At 46.3% G+C, this 20,312-nt stretch overlaps 1 protein-coding gene across 11 annotated transcripts in view; it reads left to right on the forward strand.

The window, feature by feature from the left end:
• The window catches only part of Smarca4 (SWI/SNF related, matrix associated, actin dependent regulator of chromatin, subfamily a, member 4), a 96,702-nt gene that overhangs the window by 5,779 nt on the left and 70,611 nt on the right, over nucleotides 1-20,312 (forward strand). For 8 of the 11 annotated variants that reach the window (XM_006242598.4, XM_006242599.4, XM_063264830.1 and 5 more), the window contains exons 2-5: nucleotides 16,135-16,384; nucleotides 18,047-18,179; nucleotides 18,874-19,278; nucleotides 19,543-19,641. In XM_006242598.4, the coding sequence (XP_006242660.1) occupies nucleotides 16,163-16,384; nucleotides 18,047-18,179; nucleotides 18,874-19,278; nucleotides 19,543-19,641 (859 nt within the window). In that variant the 5' untranslated portion in view covers nucleotides 16,135-16,162. Of the gene's footprint in view, nucleotides 1-103; nucleotides 270-366; nucleotides 7,204-16,134; nucleotides 16,385-18,046; nucleotides 18,180-18,873; nucleotides 19,279-19,542; nucleotides 19,642-20,312 lie in introns of those variants that run through there. The other 3 variants (XM_063264835.1, XM_063264836.1, XM_063264831.1) reach the window with 3 other exon arrangements.

Genomic DNA, 20,312 nt, shown 5'->3' on the forward strand with positions numbered 1-20,312 from the left:
CGGGGCTTGGGGAAGACGGTTTGAATGAAGCCGAGGCGCCGGGAGGGGGAGGGGGCAGCTGGGCGACCAGAGCGGGGTCGGGGTACGGCGGCGCCTGAGGGTCAAGAAGCCTTGCGCGCGCTGCTCAGGCCGCAGTGCAGCGAGACCGCGGCTGCTTCCAGGCTCTGTGGCCGGCGAGGCGGGTGACTCTGGCCTGTGTGAAGGCCGCGCGCGCGTTCTCGTGGGGTCTTGGGACAAAGCTCCTTCCTTTTGGCGTTCCAGAGATCCAGGTCCCCCCCACTTTAATTTCTGTGAATCTTAACTTTGAACAGTGGCTAGGTGTCTTGGGCTTCTCTGGCCTCGTTTGTGCGATTCTAATGCCCTGTGGTCGGGCGTCGGGAGCAACATTTTACCTCAGATATTGATGCCCTGTGTAGCTTGGGCACAGTCATGAGCCCTCTTCGGTCCTCAGACCTCACTTTTTTTTTTTTTTTACTTTTTGATAAATTTCATTATTGCAGATTTTAAATTTCTTCCGTGGCTTCAAAATGTTTGCCTAAAAAGTGAAAGATGCCTGGGAACGTTTGCTCACGGCCGCATTGTTTTTCTTTTGAGTCTCTTGGCTCTTCCCAGTTTTTCAGATAGGGCTTTTTATTTTAAAACCTCGAAGGCAATTGTTTTGTGCGGGTCGGAGGGGCATCTTCTTGATCCTCTTTACCTCCAGTGACTCCTCAGGAACTGGAAACAAATTTTTTGTTTGAATTGACAGACAGGCTTTGAGTTTGATGCCCAGCGTTGTCTGTCAGCTAGCTGTGTGGCCTTAGGCGAAATCGCTAAATCTCTCCAAACCTCTTGGTTTCCTCCTTTGTACAAGGGAATCACTTTCACTGATAGGATTGGGAAAAAATAGCTCCTGCATCATCATCATCATTCTGATTTTGAAGACAGGATCTTATAACCAAGGCTGCCCTCCACCTTCTTATGTAGACCAGGCTGGGCTTGAATTGCTCATCCTCATCTTCCTGCCTCCATCCACCTCCCAAGTGCTGGGATAGCATATTCAGCCAGGCTTCCTGTACTGTTATTGACTGGTCCAGCAGATAGTTGAATTCCTACTTTGTGTTACATGTCTTAGTAGGGGAATGGGCTGTAATGGAACCATTACTCCTTGGCCTGCATGAGTATTGGTTCATAAAGAAGTACTTGGTTTGTTTTGACCTCCTCCCCTCCCCCTTTCTGGTCTCACTGTGTAGCTTTGGTTGTCCTGAAACTCTGTTATCAGGCTGGCCTCAAACTCACACAGCTCTGCCTGCCTCTGCCCTCTGAGTGCTGGGATTAAACTCTTGCTTAGCCATGCCGTTGGGCCCATTTGTGTTTTGTTTTGTTTTTTAATTAAATAGATTTTATTTGTTTATTTTATGAGTCAGGGTTTCTCTGTGTAGCCCTGACTCTCCTGGTACTTGCTTTGTAGACCAGGCTGGCTTCTAGCTGAACTCAGAGATCTCTCTGCCTCTGCCTCCGCCTCCGGGAGTGCTGGGATTCATTAAAGTGTTGCAGTTCCTTATTTATTTGTGTGTGGAGGTCAGAGAACAACTTTCAGGGGTCAGTTCTCCCCTCTATCATGTGGGTTCCTGGGATTGAACTCAGGTGGTCAGTTTTCTGTGGGGTACTTTACCTGTTGATTCGTTTCTCCTGCCTAAGCTCTAAGTGTGTTGAATTTTTGTGGTGCTGATCAAAGTTGATCCTGTACATGCTAGGGAAATGTTCTACCACAAGCCAGTACCCAAGCATGGTTTTGATCTTTTTATTTTTATGAATGTGGGATATTTTTGTTGTTGTTTGTTCATTTTGGGTGTTGTTGGGCCTGGAATCCATGGCCTTCTGCATGTTAGACATGATATATTCTCCCCAATCATTTAGCCTCACAACCTATCATGTGACAGGACAGAGTGGTTGCCTGAGGGAGCAGTGGTGGGCATAAGTCTAGAAGCTGCATGGAGGAGGACCCTTCATTTACAATTAGGGAAGATGTGTCTCCCCACCCCACACGCTGAGAATGGAATGGTGCCTGCAGAACTGTTGCTCTGTCTGTCTGGTCTGCAACAGTGCAGTTGGAGCAGGCAGTAGTGAGACAGGACAGGAGGGTCCTGGGGAGGATGAACTTGGGCGATTGGTACAAGATCCAAAGCAATAAATATTTGTTGCTGCTGTTTGGCCTTGAACTTTCCAGGCCATTGCTCTTCTAGCCCCAGATGTCACTGCTTTGAAAGTGATGAAGTCACTGGTGAAGTCTGGGGTCCTGGTTTGGTGGTTTGTTTGTGGCTGGATGTGAAAGGTGGTTTTTTTTTTTTTTTTTTTTTTTTGAACTTAAAAATTTTTGTTTAATTTTGTGTGATATATGGAGGTCAGAGGACAACTTTCAGGAGTGGATTTTCTCCTACCACGTGTGTCCTGGAGATTGAATTGCAGGTCATCATATTGGTAGCAGATGCTTTTCTCTGCTGATCCTTCTTGCTGTCAAGCGTGCTAGCTCTTCAGTGTTCTCTGATTCCTATGCAGCCCCCTGAGTCCTGGCACTCACCTGTAAAACAAGTACACTGGGATGTCACTGTACCTGGTGATAGGCTTGAATAAAGTGACGAGCGAATCTGCTAACTATAGTGAACACCATTTGTTTTTTGTTTGTTTGTTTGTTTGTTTTTCGAGATAGGGTTTCTCTGCGCGTAGCCCAGGCTGGTCTCCCATCTGCCTGCCTCTGCCTCCAGAGTTCTGGGATTAAAGGTGTGAGCCACTACTGCCTGGCATGGGCACTCTTTGTTACAGTTAATATTCTGGGTTCATTTCTAGTAGTTCTTTTTTGTGGTGCTGGGGACCACCCAGAGTTTCCATAGTATAGCTGTGGTGGTTTGAATGAGAATAGCCCTCATAGGCTCATATATTTGAAAGCCTGGCAGAACTGGTTTTAGGAAGGATTAAAATATGTGTCTTTCTTAGAGGAGGTGTTTCAGTGGGGGTGAGCTTGAGAGCCAAAAGCCTATGTCAGGCCCAGTCTCTCTGTGCTGCCCCCTTGTATATCAGATGTGAGCTATCATCTATTGCTACGGGAGCCAGCCTGCCTGCCTGCCTGCCTGCCTGCCTGCCTGCCTGCTTGCTGCTGTGAAGCTCACAGACTCAGCTTCAGGAACTGTGAGCAGGAGCCTGGATATAACACCTTGGCTCTGGTGTCTTCACAGCAGTGGGGAGTGCTTTACCATTAGGTTAGTCTTTCATTGTTTGTTACGTTCGTGGTAGATTGGGGGCCAGGAACTGAACTTGGGTCCTTTGCGACAGCAGCAAGGGCTCTTAACCTCTGAACCTTCCTCCCGGATCTCATGTTGAACACTTTTAAAATATTTACTGTCCATTTGTAGTTCAAGAAAGAATTTTGTTTTTATTTTATTAGCTCGTTTATTGATTGTCAGTCTTTTCTAGGGCGTATTTAATTTTAGCAAGTTTATTTTGTATGTGCGCATGTAAAAGGGAGAGGAGGACATCACTCTGTCTTTCCACTGTGGGAAACAAGATCCTAGTAAAGCAAGAAATTACTGGAAGTGAGATGTTTTGTAATACACTGCTTTTGCAGAAAGGGATGCCAGCATAGAGAATAGGCAAAAATGGCTGGCATGTTTTTGTTTTTGCTTTAAAAAAAAAAAAAAAAACCAAAAAGACAAAAAAACATGGGTCTCATTGTGTAGCAGGGCTGACTTGGAACTCATTCTTAGACCAGGCTGGCCTAAAACTCACAGAGTTCCACCTGCCTCTGCCTCCTGAGTGCTCCACCACAGCCAGTGCTCAAGACTGCCTTGTTTTACATTGTGTGTGTGTGTGTGTGTGTGTGTGTGTGTGTGTGTGTGTGTGTGTGTAAAATGGTCGGAGGTCAGAGGTCAACTTTCAGGAACTGGTTCTTCAATCAAGTGAGTTATAAGGTTCAAACTCAGATCATTGGGTGAAGTTGCAAGTGTCCTGACTAAATTAGGGTTTTTATTGCTGCATTGAAACAAAAAGCAAGTTGGGGGAAAATGGGTTTCTTTGGCTTACACTTCCACGTTTCTGTTCATCAGAAGTCAGTATTGGAACTCAAACAGGGCAGGAATATGGCTGGATGCAGGAGCTGACGCAGAAGTCATGGAGGGGTGCTGCTTACTGGGGTGCTCTCCATGTCTTGCTCAGTTGGCTTTCTTAAAAGACCCAGGACTACCAGCCCAGGGATGGCCCCGCCCTGGGTGGGTTGGATCCTCCCCACAATCTTTATTAAGAAAATGCCTTAGGGCCAGATCATATGGAATCATTTTCTCAATTAAGGTTCCCTCCTTTCAGATAACTCTAGTTATGTGTTGTTGGCATAAGACCAGCCAGCACATGCTTTTAACCTTGAGCCATCTTGATTGCTCCTAACTTTTTGTTTGTTTTAAGACAGTGTTTCTTTGTGTAGCCCTGTCTATCCTAGAACTTGATCTGTAGACCAGGCTGGCCTTGAACTCCTTGAGAACCTTCTGCCTCTGCCTCCCAAGTGCTGGAATGAGAGGTGTGTATTGCCATCACCTTACCCTAATTATTGTTTTGAGACAGGCTCTTGCATAGCCTAGGTTGGCCTGGAATTTGCTATATAGTTGAAGGTGACCTATTACTGTTTTTTTCCTTTTTGATAGGGTCTTACCACATATTCCAGGCTGGCCTCAAACTCATGACAATCCTCTTGTCTCAGCCTCTCAGGACTGGGTTTACAGGCTTGGATACCACACTTGGCTCACACTTGCTGTTTCATTTTCGACTTCATCACAAGGTGAACATAGCATCTCACTGAGTGGCTAGCAAGGGTTCTGTGCTTTCATAAGCTGTAGTAGCATTGAAAAATACTTGAGAGTTCAATGATTTTTGATTTATTTTGTTTTTAACCAAGAATTTGGGGCCGGGATCTAGCTTAGTGGTAGCTTAGTATGCACTAGGCCCTAAAGTCTATCTCCAGTCAACACAAGCACAGACACAGTCCATAGAAAACATGGGTCTGGAGGGATGAAGAAATGGCTTAGTGGTCAAGAGTACTGGCAGCTCAGCTGGGTGGTGGTGCCTTTGATCACAGCACTCAGGAGGCAGAGACAGATGGCTCTCTTATGAGTTTGAGGACAGCCTGGTCTACAGATGGAGTTCTAGGACAGTACTGTCAGCTCTTTGAGAGGACCCAGGTTCCATTCCTAGCAGACACATGGTGGTTCATAGCAGTCTGTCACTCCATTCCTGCAGAGATCCAGTGCCACCTTCTAGCCTCTATGGGCACTGCACATAGGAACTACACAGATACCCATGCAAGCAAAACACCCACAGATGTGAAACAATAATTACAACAATGGAAACATGTGTGAAACTGTTTTTGTTTGTTCCTGTTTGATTTTTTTTTTTTTTGAGACAAGGTTTCTCTGTGTAGCCCTGGCTGTCCTGAAACTTACTCTGTAGATCAGGTTGGCCTCAGATGCACAGCGATCCATCTGCCTCTTCCTCCCCTGTGCACCACCCCTGCCTGGTATGAAGCTGTTCTTTGATATTTACTGTTACTTAACAAAATGTCTCAGTTTAGTCGTTTTCATAAACATAAATAAATAAATGATTTTTTTTAAAGTGGGCTGGAGAGATGGCTCTGCTGGAAAGATTGCATACTTTTCTTTCAGAAGATCAAACTTGGTTTCCAGCATTCATGTTGGGTGTCCCATAACTACCTAATTTCTACAACTCCAGCTCCAGGAGGATCTGATATCTTTGATTTTCTTGGACACTTGTGCTTATGTGTGTATACCCACTACACAGACACACAGATACACATAATTAAAAATAATAGCATCTAAAAATGATGTGTACCTGTGTAGATATATGCATGTAGGTACCTGTGGAAGCCAGAGAAGTCAGGAGTTGAGTCCTCTGGCTGGATTTGAAGTTACAGGTAGTGTGAGCTGTGCTGCATGTGTGCTGGGGTTACATACAGGTGTTGTGAGCTGTGCTGCATGTGTGCTGGGGTTACAGGTGTTGGTCCTGCATGTGTGCTGGGGTTACAGGTGTTGTGAGCTGTCCTGCATGTGTGCTGGGGTTACAGGTGTTGTGAGCTGTCCTGCAAGTGTGCTGGGGTTACAGGTGTTGTGAGCTGTCCTGCATGTGTGCTGGGGTTACAGGTGTTGTGAGCTGTCCTGCATGTGTGCTGGGGTTACAGGTGTTGTGAGCTGTCCTGCATGTGTGCTGGGGTTACAGGTGGTGTGAGCTATCCTGCATGTGTGCTGGGGTTACAGGTGTTGTGAGCTGTCCTGCATGTGTGCTGGGGTTACAGGTGTTGTGAGCTGTCCTGCATGTGTGCTGGGGTTACAGGTGTTGTGAGCTGTCCTGCATGTGTGCTGGGGTTACAGGTGGTGTGAGCTATCCTGCATGTGTGCTGGGGTGAGCTCTATTCTTTATAAAAACAATAAATGCTGAACCATCTCTTCAGACCCTAAAATACAGAAAATGGAATGGCAGTGTGGCTCAGTGGTGGAGCATTTGCTTAGCATTTTTACTCCTGGGTTCAGTCAGTCACACTACACACTGAATGTTTAAAAGCTCTGAATAAAAGTGGCAGTATTGTCTGGGATATGTCAAGGATCTGTCAGTCAAGGCCACGAGATCTTACTGATGTCATATCTTAGCAGAAGTGTTAAGCTCATTAAGGTAACTAGTGAGTTTGCTGTTTGCTGTGTACCTGCAGCTGCTGCTATGAAGTTTTCTGTATGTGGAGTTGGGAGACTTTGTCTAGGGGTTGACATTTCCATAGCTGCATGAAAGAAGGGGCTGTTGTTGGCTTCCCTTTGTTTTCCTCCCGGAAGGCGATATATACAGAAATAAGCAAGTGGATGTTAGCAAACAGACCAGCCCTGATCCCTTCCTGCCATTTGTACCCCAAGCTGGTTTCTAGAGCTTATGAGATGAATTCAGGCAGCCCAAGCTGGCTTCAAACTCATTTTGTGCCCGAGAATGATTCTGAACACCACCCTTTACTTCCCAAGTGCTAGGATGACGGGTGTGGGATATACTTACTGTTTGACTTTTTTTTGAGGGGTAGGATAGGAACTGTTTAGATCTTCTTATCTATCTCGCTGGCCTGGAACTCAAATGAAGCTCCTGTTAGCCTTGGCGTTTGGATGCTTCTGGCTCACCCTCCTATGTGCTAAGGTTAGTGTGTGTGCCACCATAGTCTGCTAACAGCTTGTCTTTTGCCCCGTGTGTTCACCAGTGAATGTGGTTAAAATTGCCTGGGGTGTAGCTTGGTTTGTAGAGAGCTTGCCTGACATACATATATGAAGTCCTGGGTTCCATACTGCAGAAACCAGCATGGTAGTGTATGCCTGTGAACCCAGCACTTGGGAGGTAGAGGCATGAGGATCAAAAAAATCCAGGGTTTAGCTGGGTGTAGTCGTGCATGCTTTTAATCCCAGAGCAAGAGACAAAGATAGGCAGAGGTAGATGAATTCGAGGTCAGCCTTATCTATATAGTTCCAGATCAGCTGGGGTTACATAGTAAGTCTGTATCTCAAAAACACAAACAAAATTCTCAAGTTCAGCAACAGAAAAACAAGCAGTGCATTCATTTTCAACTGTGGTGACTGTCAGTTTTAAGTTGTTTTGCCAGCTGGGTATGCCTCATTGGCTCAGGAAGCAGGTGGCTACATGACAGTTGCTGCATCACCTGTGACAGTGGGAGGCGTCAGTCAAGGACATCTGATGTGCTTCTTGCGTGTGTCCTAAAAGTCTCAGGAGAATTGCACTGTGGGCCATCATCCCACTGTGCCCTTGGAATTTAATCTGGAATCCAGGTGGACATGTGTGATGCTGTTTACTTCCCAGTACACCCTCTGCCTGTGAGAGGTTCGGTGACCTCTGTAGGTATTGTTCTGCTGTTGCTCCCTGCTTCTCTGTCATTCATCGTCTTCTGTGCCCCTGGTGGGAACTTCTCCCACCTACGTTATTTGTGTATACACTAGGCTAGTGGGAGCTAGTGAGAGGCCTACTGGGGTGGAACCAACCTTAAACAAGAGAAAGGATATGGACAGAACAGATTTGTGTAACCTTACTGCAGATGTGGGGACTAGGCACAGTCTAGCCAGTGGTGAAAAGCTCATCCCAGGGGTAGAAAGGCTAAGTGGGCTATATCCTTGTAGCCCCCCAAATCACTGTTGAATTCATAAAACTCCCTGAGGATGGTGAGGTCTATCTGACTCTCAGGGCCTGTGGTACTGAGATCCTTTTTTTATTATTATTAAAATTATATTGGTGTTCTGCCTCCATGTATGTCTGTGTGAGGGTGTCTGATCCTCTGGAACCTGGAATTAACAGATAGTTGTGATTGTAGGTGCTGGGATTTGAACCTGGACCCTAAGAACAGCCCATCTCTTATCCACAGAGCCATCTCTCCAGCGCACAGTGCTGAGATCTTAAGTGATTTTCAAGTGAATGAAAATAGAAGGGTACAAGATCCCAGAATCCATGCACAATTTCTTTTCACCCATTCACTCACTCACTCACCCACCCACCCACTCACTCCGTTCTTCCCTCCTTCCCTTCCTAGCTCTCTTTCTTTTCTTTTGACCGGTTTCTTTGTGTATCCGTGGCTGTCTTAGAACTATCTCTGTCAACAGCCTAGTCTCAAATTCAAAGAGTTTGTCCCTGCCTCTGTCTCTGCCTATGCTGAGATTAAAAGTATGCATCACCGCTGCTCAGCAACACACACAATTTCTAAGTCCAATTTGTGTGTGTGTGTGTATATGTACATGTGTACGTGTGTACATACGTCCATTGTTGCTTTCTTCTGACACCAGAAGAGGGCATCAGATCCCATTACAGATGGTTATGAGCCACTGTGTGGTTGCTGGGATTTGAACTCAGGACCTCTGGAAGAGCAGCCAGTGGTGCTCTTGACCGATGAGCCATCCCTCCAGCCCTTGGCTTTTTTTTTAAAACCTTGTGTGTAGGCATGTGTTTGGTGGCCCAAAGGTAACAATGAACATCGTCCTTAATTGCTGTTTGCCTTGTATTTTGAGCTTTTGAAAACAGAGTGCATTGGTTGGTTTAGCCCCTTGTTGTGGTGGCCACAGGCAGTTAGTGTTCACATGGTGCTTTACTCAGCCTTGGTGCTTTCAGAGGGAGTTCTTTGCTCACTGAACCCCCTCCCAACCCCTGAGTTTCAGTAGTGAAGCTGCCTACCTAGATGCACTCCTTTCTGTTCCCTGTGCAGAGCTCCCTTGTTCTTCCCCAGTGTTGGTAGACTGCCTAGCTGATGGTGGCTCTGCTCACTTGCTGGCTTTTCTGCAGCCTGATGTTTCAGAGGCAGCAGCTAGAAGAGCAAGTGCTGTTTTTGTTTTTAGGTTGTTTTTTTTTTTTCTTTTTTTTCTTCTTTTTTTTTTTTTCTTTTTTCTTTTTTTCGGAGCTGGGGACTGAACCCAGGGCCTTGCGGTTGCTAGGCAAGTGCTCTACCACTGAGCTAAATCCCCAACCCCTGTTTTTTTTTATTTATATTTGTATGCATGTATCATGTGTGTAGATACCCAGGGAAACCAGAAGGGTGTCAGAGCTCCTGAAATAGGAGTTGTAGGACATTGGATTTGTATTCATTGGGAACTGAGCTCTGGCCTCCTTGAAGAGCTGTTGCTCCAGCCTCCAAGTGACACTCTTAAGAGCCTCTTGTACTTTATGTAGTGGTTTAAATAAATGGTCTTGGTTCTCATAATCTCAAGCATTTGAGCCCCCGTTGGTGGTGCTGTCTCGGACGGCCTTGCTAGAGGAAGTAGCTCAGTTAGGTCGGGATTAAGAGTGTACATAACAGCCTTACCCTACTTTTTCTTCTTTTTGCTTGTGACTGAAGATAGGACCTCACAGCCCCCTGTTCTTGCTGCTGTGCCTGCCACTTGCTGCTATACTTCCACAAAGACATGATGGACTCTTAGTTCTTTAGAGCCTTAAACCAGAATATAGTCTCTTTTCCTTAAATTGTCTTTTATAGTCATGGTGTTTTATCAGGAACATGAGTAACGAATGAACCTTCAAAAGTTGATCTTTTTTTTTTTTCTTTTTGAGACAGAGTCTGTGGAACATTTGCTTTCCTGGACATCTGTCTCAATATGTAGACCAGGCTGGCCTGGCCTTTTAATTCGAGATCTGCCTACTGCTGTTCCATGTGTTGTGATTAAAGGCTATGATAACAGGCTTTGTCCTTAAAGGCGATACTAAGCTGGGTGCTGGGGCTCCTGTGTGACCTTATCAATGGGAAGTTAAGGGCAGCAGAATCTAGAGATCAAGCCTGAGATAATTTCTTTTTTTTTTTTTTTTTTTTTTTTTGGTTCTTTTTTTCGGAGCTGGGGACCGAACCCAGAGCCTTGCGCTTCCTAGGTAAGCGCTCTACCACTGAGCTAAATCCCCAGCCCCCTGAGATAATTTCTTAAAAAACAAAATGAAGTCAGTTCAGGAGTACTGTTGAGCAGAGGCCATAGCAGTCAAATGCCCTTGCTTTCAGCTCATTGACAGGGGCGTTGGCTTGTACTGGCTTTGGGGTTGTAAGGAGATGCTGAACTACTGTTTTCTGGTGATGCTTGCAGGTTTGCCTCAGCTTTATCTCTAGCTGCCTAGGAAGTAGAGGATCCGATAAGATTAAAGCTTTTGCAGGTAGCAGGCACCTATAGCTTTGTTCACTGGACTCAGGTTCCTAGTCGGCAGCCCCTTTTTTTTTGCGACAGGGTGTCTTTGTGTAGCTCTCTGGCTATCCTAGAACTAGCTCTGTAGACCAGGCTGGCATTGAAATCAGATCTACCTGCTCGTCTCCCACCCACCTACTCTGCTTTTTCTTCTGACTAGCCTTAAAACCGAATGGAAATAGTTTAGACTTTAAAAACCAATGTCCCTAAGTGTTTTGTCTGCATGGTGTATCTGTGCACCACTTTTGTTACTGGTGCCTGTGTGTGGAGGCCAGAAGATAATATTGGATCGCCTAGAACAATTGTTCCTTGTCGTGTGGGTGCTGGGAATTGAACCTAGTTCCTTTGGAAGAGCAGCCAGTGCTCTTGTTCTTACCTTGGAACCATCTCTCCAGCCCCAGCAGCAGTTTGGACTTTTAATCTTCTATCTAGAAAACTGTTTCCTCCTTTCAGATTAAAAAAGTTTTACAGTTTTCTTTTGTTTTGTTTTTGTTTTTTGAAGACAGTTTCCCAGGCTAATATCAAATGTCTGTGAAACCTCAAGAGCTCTGATCTTCTTTGGTGCAGGGTTTCTCCCTGGACCTGAAACTTGTTTTGGTTGAAGGATTGTCTTCATGTCCCAGTCCTGGGATTACAGGCAAACACAACCATGCCCTGTTTTGTACATGGGTGCTGAGGAATGGAGTTCAGAGCTTCAGTGCTTGCATAGCCAGTGGGCTTCTTTGTCTTTGAGAGAAAGTCTTACCATGTAGCCCTGGCTGGCCTAGCAGGGTTTCACGTTCCTGTTTTGAAGACTTAATTGATAAAATCAACCATAGGGAAATAAACTGTAGAAAAGCAGGCCCATTAAGTGCTGAGAAATACTGTTTTGAAGGGTACTCCAGGAGGCCCAGGCAGCTTTTTGGCCTAGATACCCTGAGGAACCACCAGCCCCTTCGCCCACTACAGTGGTCAATCCTTGGGATTGTGGTAACATGATAGGCCTGCGCCACCGTACTCTGATCTGATTTCTCTGCCTGAGATACAGTGTTTTCTTCAACCAAATGAAGGCAAGGTTTGGGATCACAAATGACTTTTGATTTCTGTTTTTTGTTTCTGTTTTTCTTAGTGATAAGAATATATTACGGGGGTTGGGGATTTAGCTCAGTGGTAGAGCGCTTGCCTAGCAAGCGCAAGGCCCTGGGTTCTGTACTCAGCTCCGAAAAAAAAAAAAAGAATATGGCATCATCAGGAAAGTGATTTAGATATGGGAATTGTATCTCAGACCCTGTCTCAGACTACAGAGTTGTTATAATGCTTTTGGACTGGATAGCTACAAAGAAATTACTTTCCCATGGATTAATTTTGTTGTTGTTGAGTACACATATGTTTGTATTATGTATATGTGTGTGAGCCATCTCATGAGCCCTCACAGTTCTCTTTATGGTTTAGCATAAGGGCATGTATGTGCATGTGGAGGCTAGAGGATAATCGTGGGTGTCATTAGAAATGCCATTCACCTTTGAGAGATCTTTTATTGTCCTGGGGTAAACCTAGGACTTCATGTATGCTATTCATGTGCTGTTCCACTCAATCACACATTGAGCCCTGAGAGAGAGAGAGAGAGAGAGAGAGAGAGAGAGATTCTACTACTGTATAGAATGGGTATCATGGCATATGATTTTTTTTTTTTTATTTTCTTTTTTCGGAGCTGGGGACCGAACCCAGGGCCTTGCACTTGCTAGGCAAGCGCTCTACCACTGAGCTAAATCCCCAACCCCATGGCATATGATTTTAATCCAGGTGGATTGCTTGAGTTCCAGGATGGTCTGATCTGTATAGTAAGACCTTGTCTAAAAACATTACAAAAAAAAGTGTGTGTGTGTGTGTGTACGTACATATATAAACACACACACAAATATATATATTTGTTTTTTTATTTCTCATTGTATGTGTATGTGCACGTGCTTGAGTTGAATGTCCGTGGAAGCCAGGAGAGGATATTGGATACTCTAGAGCTGCAGTTACAGGGCTGTCAGCCACCCAGTATGGGTGCTGCGAACAAAACTCAGGTCTTACAGAGGAGCAGCTATCACTTTTTCTTTTATAAAAATTTATTTATTTTATAGACAGTGTTCTGCCTGCATGTATGCCTGCAGCCAGAAGAGGGCACCAGATCTCATTATATAGATGGTTATGAACCATGTTGTTACTGGGAATTGCACTCAGGACTCTGGAAGAGCAGAGCTCTTAACCTGTGAGCCATTTCTGCATTTCTGTAGCCAGCCCCCCCTTTTTTTCTTTATTTTTTCCTTTTTTCTCTTTTTTTGAGACTGGGTCTCTATTGTGTACCTCTGGCTATCCTGGAACCTGCTATGTAGACCAGGCTGATCTTGAGCTCACAGAGACCCATCTGAGTGCCACCTGAGTGCTGAGATGAAGGACATGAGCCACCACACCCACTTGAGCAGCAAACATCCGTAACCGCAGAGCCACTTCTTCAGCCCTTTATATTCTATTTTTATTTTTGTCTGTGTTTTTTTTTTTTTTTTAATCTATGTACTGTGTATGTAGATCCTGTCTCAAATGTCAGATACCCAAGGTTATTCTCTGGCTTCCACACACAACATACATTCCTTTATTTGAGTATGTGCTAGTCCCTGGGGTTGTGTGTTGTCATGGCACACGTCTTGAAGAAGACAGTCTGTAAAACTCAGTTTTCTTCTTTTACCGTGTGGGACCTGTAATTTGAACTCAGATTAGGCTTGGCAGCCAGTGTCCTTACCTGTTGAATTGTTTTGCCAGCCCCTTCACCCCAACCCCCATTTTTGAGATAGGCTCTTGCTGTAGCTCTCTGTGTGGTTGGTGTGTGTAGGTACTCTCTTTCCTTAGTTCCCTTGTTCTTTGAAGCAGTCTCCTACTGAATCTGGAACGTGTGACCCCGCTAGACTGACCAGCCAGTAGTACTCCTATAGCTAGGGTTATAAATGGGCACTGTTGTGTTCAGCTTGTTCAAGAGTGCTGAGGATCAAAGCTTGGATTCCTATGTGTAGGACAGGTACTTTAACCAGTAAGCTGCTCCCAGCCCCAAATTTTAATGGTATCTTCATGTCATGGCCTTCTCTGGAAAGGCTGTGTCATTTGCTAAGAGTTTACTTCTTTTCTTTTCTTTTTTTTTTTCTTTTTTTTAAACATTTTATTTATTTTATGTATGTGCACACCCTGTTGCTGTCTTCAGACACTCCAGAAAAGGGCATCAGAGCATGGTTGTGAGCCACCATGTGGTTGCTGGGAATTAAACTAAGGACCTCTGAAAGAGCAGCCAGTGCTCTTAACCACTGAGCTATCTCTTCAGCTCAAGAGTTTATTTCTGTTGAATTTATGGAGTAGAATTTCATGTTTGAGTCTTGGTCTTTCTCTTAAGGTCAGTAAGCCTTAAGGGATTTGAAGGGCAGACTAACACTCTATTCCTCAGCTCTTTGTATTGTGATCAGAAAGATGGCCTGAAGAAGGGTAGGTCTCATCCATGTCCTCACCCTGGGAGAGTCCACTGATCCAATTGGTTGGTTGATTGAGCTCTCTCGCGCTCGCTCGCTCTCTGTCTGTCTGTCTGTCTGTCTGTCTTGTTTACTTGTTATTTTGTTTTGAGATGAGGTCTCTGTGTTGCCCTGGCTGTTCAGAAACTCTCTATGTAGACCAGCTAGCTTTGAACTCACATGTTCCTGTTTGCCTTCTAAGTGTTATGATTAAGGGTATGAGCCACCACACCAGGCTTATTTTTGTTTTTGAGATACTGTATGTAACCCAGGATGAACCTGGAGATCACTATGTAGTCAAGGTTGACCTTGAACTTCTGGCCCCTTGCTTCCACCTTGTTAAACACATTCTCCTGCTCCCCATTAGAATCTTTTGATGGGCTCATAGTAGCCATTGGCTCCTGGTTTTTCTGGGGTTCCTAAGGTGATCTAGAGTAATGATTCAAGATAGGCTTTCAGAGACTTTGATAGCTGTGTGTTAGGGGCTAGAACCATGTGATGTTCCTTCCTCCCAGATGACTTCTAGAGCAGGAGAGGTAAGTAGTTTAGCTATCATTTAACTTTTAGGTTAAAAGAATAGCCAACTTGTCTCTTAGCTGTAGGTAGATGCTTCAGTGAATCAAGGTTTAAAGTCTTATATATGGGCAGATTTTTCTCTTTTTCTTTTCTTTCTTTGTTTCTTCTTGTCCTCATTCTTGTTTTTGTTCTTTTGTTTGTTGTTTGAGACCTGGCTGGTCTGGAAGTAAGTCTGTGTAGACCAGATGGTTTCAAACTCACAGAGATCCACTTGCCTCTGCCTTCCACTGCTAGGATTAAAAGTGTGTGCCATCATGCCTGGACTCATTTTCTTTCTTAACTGACAAGGCCAGTTAAGGTCATGGTTCCTAAGAGAACCTTTGACTCCTCCAGCCTTTCTTTTACCAGTTGTTTATCTCTGTAAAGACAAGTTAAAGGGCTTGACTGTGGCTTTTCTTGGAAGTATGGAGGGAGTTTCTCTTCGCATTGACCTTCTTTGTGGACTGGACACTGATTAGAGCTCATTGATAGTGTGTGTGTGTCTGTCTGTCTGTCTGTCTCTGTGTGTCTGTCTGTCTTTGTCTGTCTGTCTGTGTCTGTTAGTCCTGTCTCCATGACCTTCATGAACAAGAGAACAGCTGACTACACAGTTAAAGGACGATTTGAGAGTTGCCCACAGTCCCCTGAGGACCTAGTTGATCTTGGAGGTAATGGGAGGATATTCTCCCTCTGACCACAGTGTAGCTTCCAAGCATGGTCATTGACCACACCCATGAGGTCAGTTTCACCAGTCTGTTACTTTAACTACCATGTGATATTTAGATAAGGCTGGGTTAATACCCAGAAGTAATTCAGTGATGGTGGTAGGGAGTGAGACAGGGTCTCTTTATGTAGTCCTCACTGGCCTGGAACTTGTGTAGACCAGGCTGAACTCAAATTAAAAGATCCTCTGCACTCAGTGGTAGAGTGCTTGCCTAGCAAGCGCAAGGCCCTGGGTTCGGTCCCCAGCTCCAAAAAAAGAACCAAAAAAAAAAAAAAAAAGATCCTCTGCAGGGTTGGGGATTTAGCTCAGCGGTCCCCAGCTCCGAAAAAAAGAAAGAAGAAGAAGAGAAAAAAAAAAAAAAAAAAAAGATCCTCTGCCTCCCTATTACTGGAGTGGTGGGCCTGCACCGTCATCTTCTGCTTTCTGAGCTGATTTCTTTTCCTGAGGTAGCATTGTTTTCTCCAAGAAGAATAAAAGGTTTGGAACAAAAGTTTGTTATAAGACCTGCAAGATGGGGCACTGTGGGCTGGGTGAACTGACTGGCCTTTGGGCCCTTCTTTGCTGTTCTTGACATAACCGAACCCATGTCCCAGATTCTAGGATGACCAGAATTTCTTTCCAACAGGAGACCACTGCCTGTAGCTTCTGAAAAGATGTCTACTCCAGACCCACCCCTGGGTGGAACCCCTCGGCCTGGTCCTTCCCCAGGCCCTGGTCCTTCACCTGGTGCAATGCTGGGTCCTAGCCCTGGCCCCTCACCAGGTTCTGCCCACAGCATGATGGGGCCAAGCCCAGGACCTCCTTCAGCAGGACATCCCATGCCCACCCAGGGGCCTGGAGGGTACCCCCAGGACAACATGCATCAAATGCACAAGGTAGGCATCCCGTGATCTCAATCCTGTACTCTGTTCCTGAGACTTGCCTTTGTGTCTCATACAAAGCTGCAGGAGCCTCCCTACATTAGAGGAGAGGTCTTTATGGAGGTGACTTGGATTGGTTCAGATTCCTACCCTAAAGTATATTCCTCTGAACAAAGGGATCAGGCTGTTCTCCTGAGCCAGGAGGCTGAGCAGCCATTCCACCCTACATTCCCCATACTCCTTGTACCTTGTTATAAGGAATTCCCAAGTTCCTCCAAGGAGGCTCTTCTGGCTGTACTGGTGGCCTACATACATGGAGAGTATTCAGTCTGCCAAGCAGCTCTCCTGTCCTGAGGCCTTGGTCTTCCTCTTAGGACTGGCTGGGAGTAATGTCAGCATTTGTCTGGGCCCACAGAGGCTGGGGTGTAAGAAGATGTAGTTGAAGACAGCAGGAGGGTTTACCATAGTGGCGCTGTCAGTTGCTCCTCTTCCCTGCAGGGTTGCTCCTGTGTTTGCTTCCTACCCCTGTAGGCTTCCTAGTTTAGGTTGTGTTCCCTATCCACAAATGAGGAAGGCGCTCCTTCACACGCCTCTCTCATTCCTCTGCCTGGGTTGTCCTTGTACTCTGCTTCTGAGACACCTCCATCTCTGGCTTCCCAGTTCCCGAACTATTCTGTCATCTTAGAGCACTTATCTTGCTCCTTTCTCCCTATAAAGGAAGCTCTGGGTCACATGTATGAGCCCACTGTCTGGTTTACAGGGTCCTCCATGTGCCACAAACTACATCTCTTTTCCCTGTGCTCCTTATCCTAGCATTGCTCACACATGCTACTGCCCATTGGACACCTACCATGTATCTAGAAATCTATGTCCTGGAGTCCTGGTGGGTAACACCTCACCGAACCTCTTCTACGCTGTAGGCAACCCTGTTGCTCAGCATAAACAATCTTGGGGAGCCTGCACAGAGTAGTGGCCCCACAGGAAGCTGCCCTCATGCCCCGTCTCAGCTTCCTTTGTTACAGCTATACTAAGTGTGGCTTTGGTATCACTCTCCTTCATCACATGCTGGCCTGTGAGTTTTTGCTGAGCACAGTGCTCGATAACCAGTCCTAGCTGACAGAAGGGTCTTAGGTATTAATCTCTCCCAGTGGCCGCGCTAGCCGTTTCCCTGGGAGGCATGCCTACTCCCACAGGTGCCATATGGCAGCATCCTGCTAACATTGTGCTGTCTCAGTGGTGGGACAGTTCTGCATCCTTCCTTCCTAAGCTGGCAGCTGCTGAGGCCTTGAGGACAGTGGGGAGTCTCACTGTAGTCCAGTCTAAATATGCAGCAGACCTTTTTGTAGTTTGCTTGATTTATAGTCTCCAAGGGTGAGGGCTTCAGCCCTAGGTTTGCAGCAAGTCTCCTTGGCACAAAGTGCAAGAGACCAGGACATCTTTCTTTGTGGTTCTCACTGGCTTGAAAGACAGCTCCATGCCTCCACTGCCTAAGTAGTTACCTTTTCCAGTAGCTTGGTTTTGTGTCTGTCCTGACACCCAGAAGGTGAGTGTGCCTCAGAGCTAGCCCTCTGGCCCCCTTGGGTGGACCTCTGTGGTCTTCTTTCTCAGCTTTGCCTCTTGAGCTTTGCGCAGCTGCCTCTTGTCCTTGGCTGACCTGTCTCCTTGTACATCTTACAGCCTATGGAGTCCATGCACGAGAAGGGCATGCCTGATGACCCACGATACAACCAAATGAAAGGGATGGGCATGCGATCAGGGGCCCACACAGGTATGGGACCTCCGCCTAGTCCCATGGACCAGCATTCTCAAGGTACAGTTTGGGCTGGTTTTTGTTTCATGTTCATGTGCCTGGAGCTCAGAATCTGCTTTCTTTAGTGGAGATTTCAAGGACAGCTAGTACAACTGAGCTATGGGTTGGCCTCCCTGGTGACGTGTGGCTAGTTCTCTATATAGCCCTCTTGCCTTGGAGCAGTCTCGAATACTGAACAGGTGGGACAGAAATGATTGGTTAGCATGTTGTTTGAGGTCAGGGATTAGCATGATGGAGCTGGGGCTAGCAACTCCAGTGGTGCCTTAGGCCACTGCTTTAGGCAAGATGGCTTTTCTACATGGGGATGATTGATACTGTAGATGACTTGTTGAGTCCCCCCGTCACTAGGGGCAGTAAGTAAGGTACTGGGTCCTAGGATTCATAGGAATGACAATGGAGAAGTTGACCTGGACAGAGGGCAGGCTTGATGGGGCCTGGTTTGCAGTTTTTACCTTTTGAATTGATTAACTGTACCCCACTGAAGCATGTATCCAAGCTCATTAGCTTGTGTCATGACCACATTAGCTGCTGGGCTGAGGCTCTCAGTCAGCCACCTACCTCTGGGTGCTTCTTGTTTGACTCAGGAGAATGATGTTGCCTAGTTACCTCTCCAGGGATGCCAGGTAATGTGATGTGATTTAGCTGTTATAGATGCATGCTGCTGAGTGACCACTGAACTAGTCTTTCCCTGCAGGTTACCCCTCACCCTTAGGTGGCTCTGAACATGCCTCCAGTCCTGTCCCGGCCAGCGGCCCATCTTCAGGCCCTCAGATGTCCTCTGGGCCAGGAGGGGCCCCACTAGATGGTTCTGACCCCCAGGCCTTGGGGCAGCAAAACAGAGGCCCAACCCCATTTAACCAGAACCAGCTGCATCAACTCAGAGCTCAGATAATGGCCTATAAGATGTTGGCCAGGGGCCAGCCATTGCCCGACCACCTGCAGATGGCCGTTCAAGGCAAGCGGCCGATGCCTGGAATGCAGCAGCAGATGCCAACACTACCTCCACCTTCAGTGTCTGCCACAGGACCTGGACCCGGCCCTGGCCCTGGCCCTGGCCCAGGTCCAGGACCAGCCCCTCCGAATTACAGTAGACCCCATGGTAAGACCTATATCCCTGCCGCTGGAGTGGGGAGAATGCTTAATGTGTATGATAATAGCAGGCAACCCTGGCTCCCAGCTAGTGGTACCTAGGACTGCTGTGATGGGTGGGGGGTGGGCGGTTATGTCTACCTAAATGCCATTTATTCATCACTCTGGCCAATAATTATTGTGGTGGGTGGGTATGTTCCCTGAGCTGATATGAGAGTAGGCCAGCAGCTTTGAACATAGTTGTATTTATGGTGCTTTCTTTCCTTTAATATAGGTATGGGAGGGCCCAACATGCCTCCTCCAGGACCCTCAGGTGTGCCCCCCGGGATGCCTGGTCAGCCTCCTGGAGGGCCTCCCAAGCCATGGCCTGAAGGTAAGTTTCTTTTCTATTGGTGACATGCTCTACTTCTTGTCATGAACCTGAACTATGCAGGACTCCAGAAGTTAGGCTACAGTTTTTTGTTTTGTTTTGTTTTTTTGTTTGTTTGTTCGTTCGTTTTGGGTTTTTTGTTTTGTTATTTTAAGATTTATTTATTTATCATATATTCGTCACTTCAGACACACCAGAAGAGGGCATCGGATCTCATTAAAGATGGTTGTTGTAAGTCCCCATGTGGTTGCTAGAATTTGAACTCAGGACCTCTGGAAGAGCAGTCCATGCTCTTAACCACTGAGCCATCTCTCCAGCCCTAGGCTACAGTTTTTCACCCTAGAAACCTCAGATTTTTCGGTGGAATTCTCTGGGGTTCAGCTGGGGTCCACAGGGTACTTCTTATCTTCCTTGTCCTATGGGTAGGAATCCTGCAGTCTCCTGCAGGGGATGTGTCTACTATGGGACTCAAGGTGATGGCTGGTTATAGCTGTGACTACAGGCAAGCTTACTCAGGATAAGGGGCTCCTGAGCTTGGGGAGATGGGGTCTAGCATGTCCCTTTCTCTAGAGAACACCCCCATGGAGGTAGATAGATGGCAAAATAGTTCAGTATCCTGCCAACTTTGCTAACTGCATGTGACCTTGGCCATGTCCTCTGAGACGTATCTCTGG

This window comes from Rattus norvegicus, chromosome 8, assembly GCF_036323735.1.
Source record: "Rattus norvegicus strain BN/NHsdMcwi chromosome 8, GRCr8, whole genome shotgun sequence".
In the NCBI taxonomy this organism is placed as follows: Eukaryota; Metazoa; Chordata; class Mammalia; order Rodentia; family Muridae; genus Rattus; species Rattus norvegicus.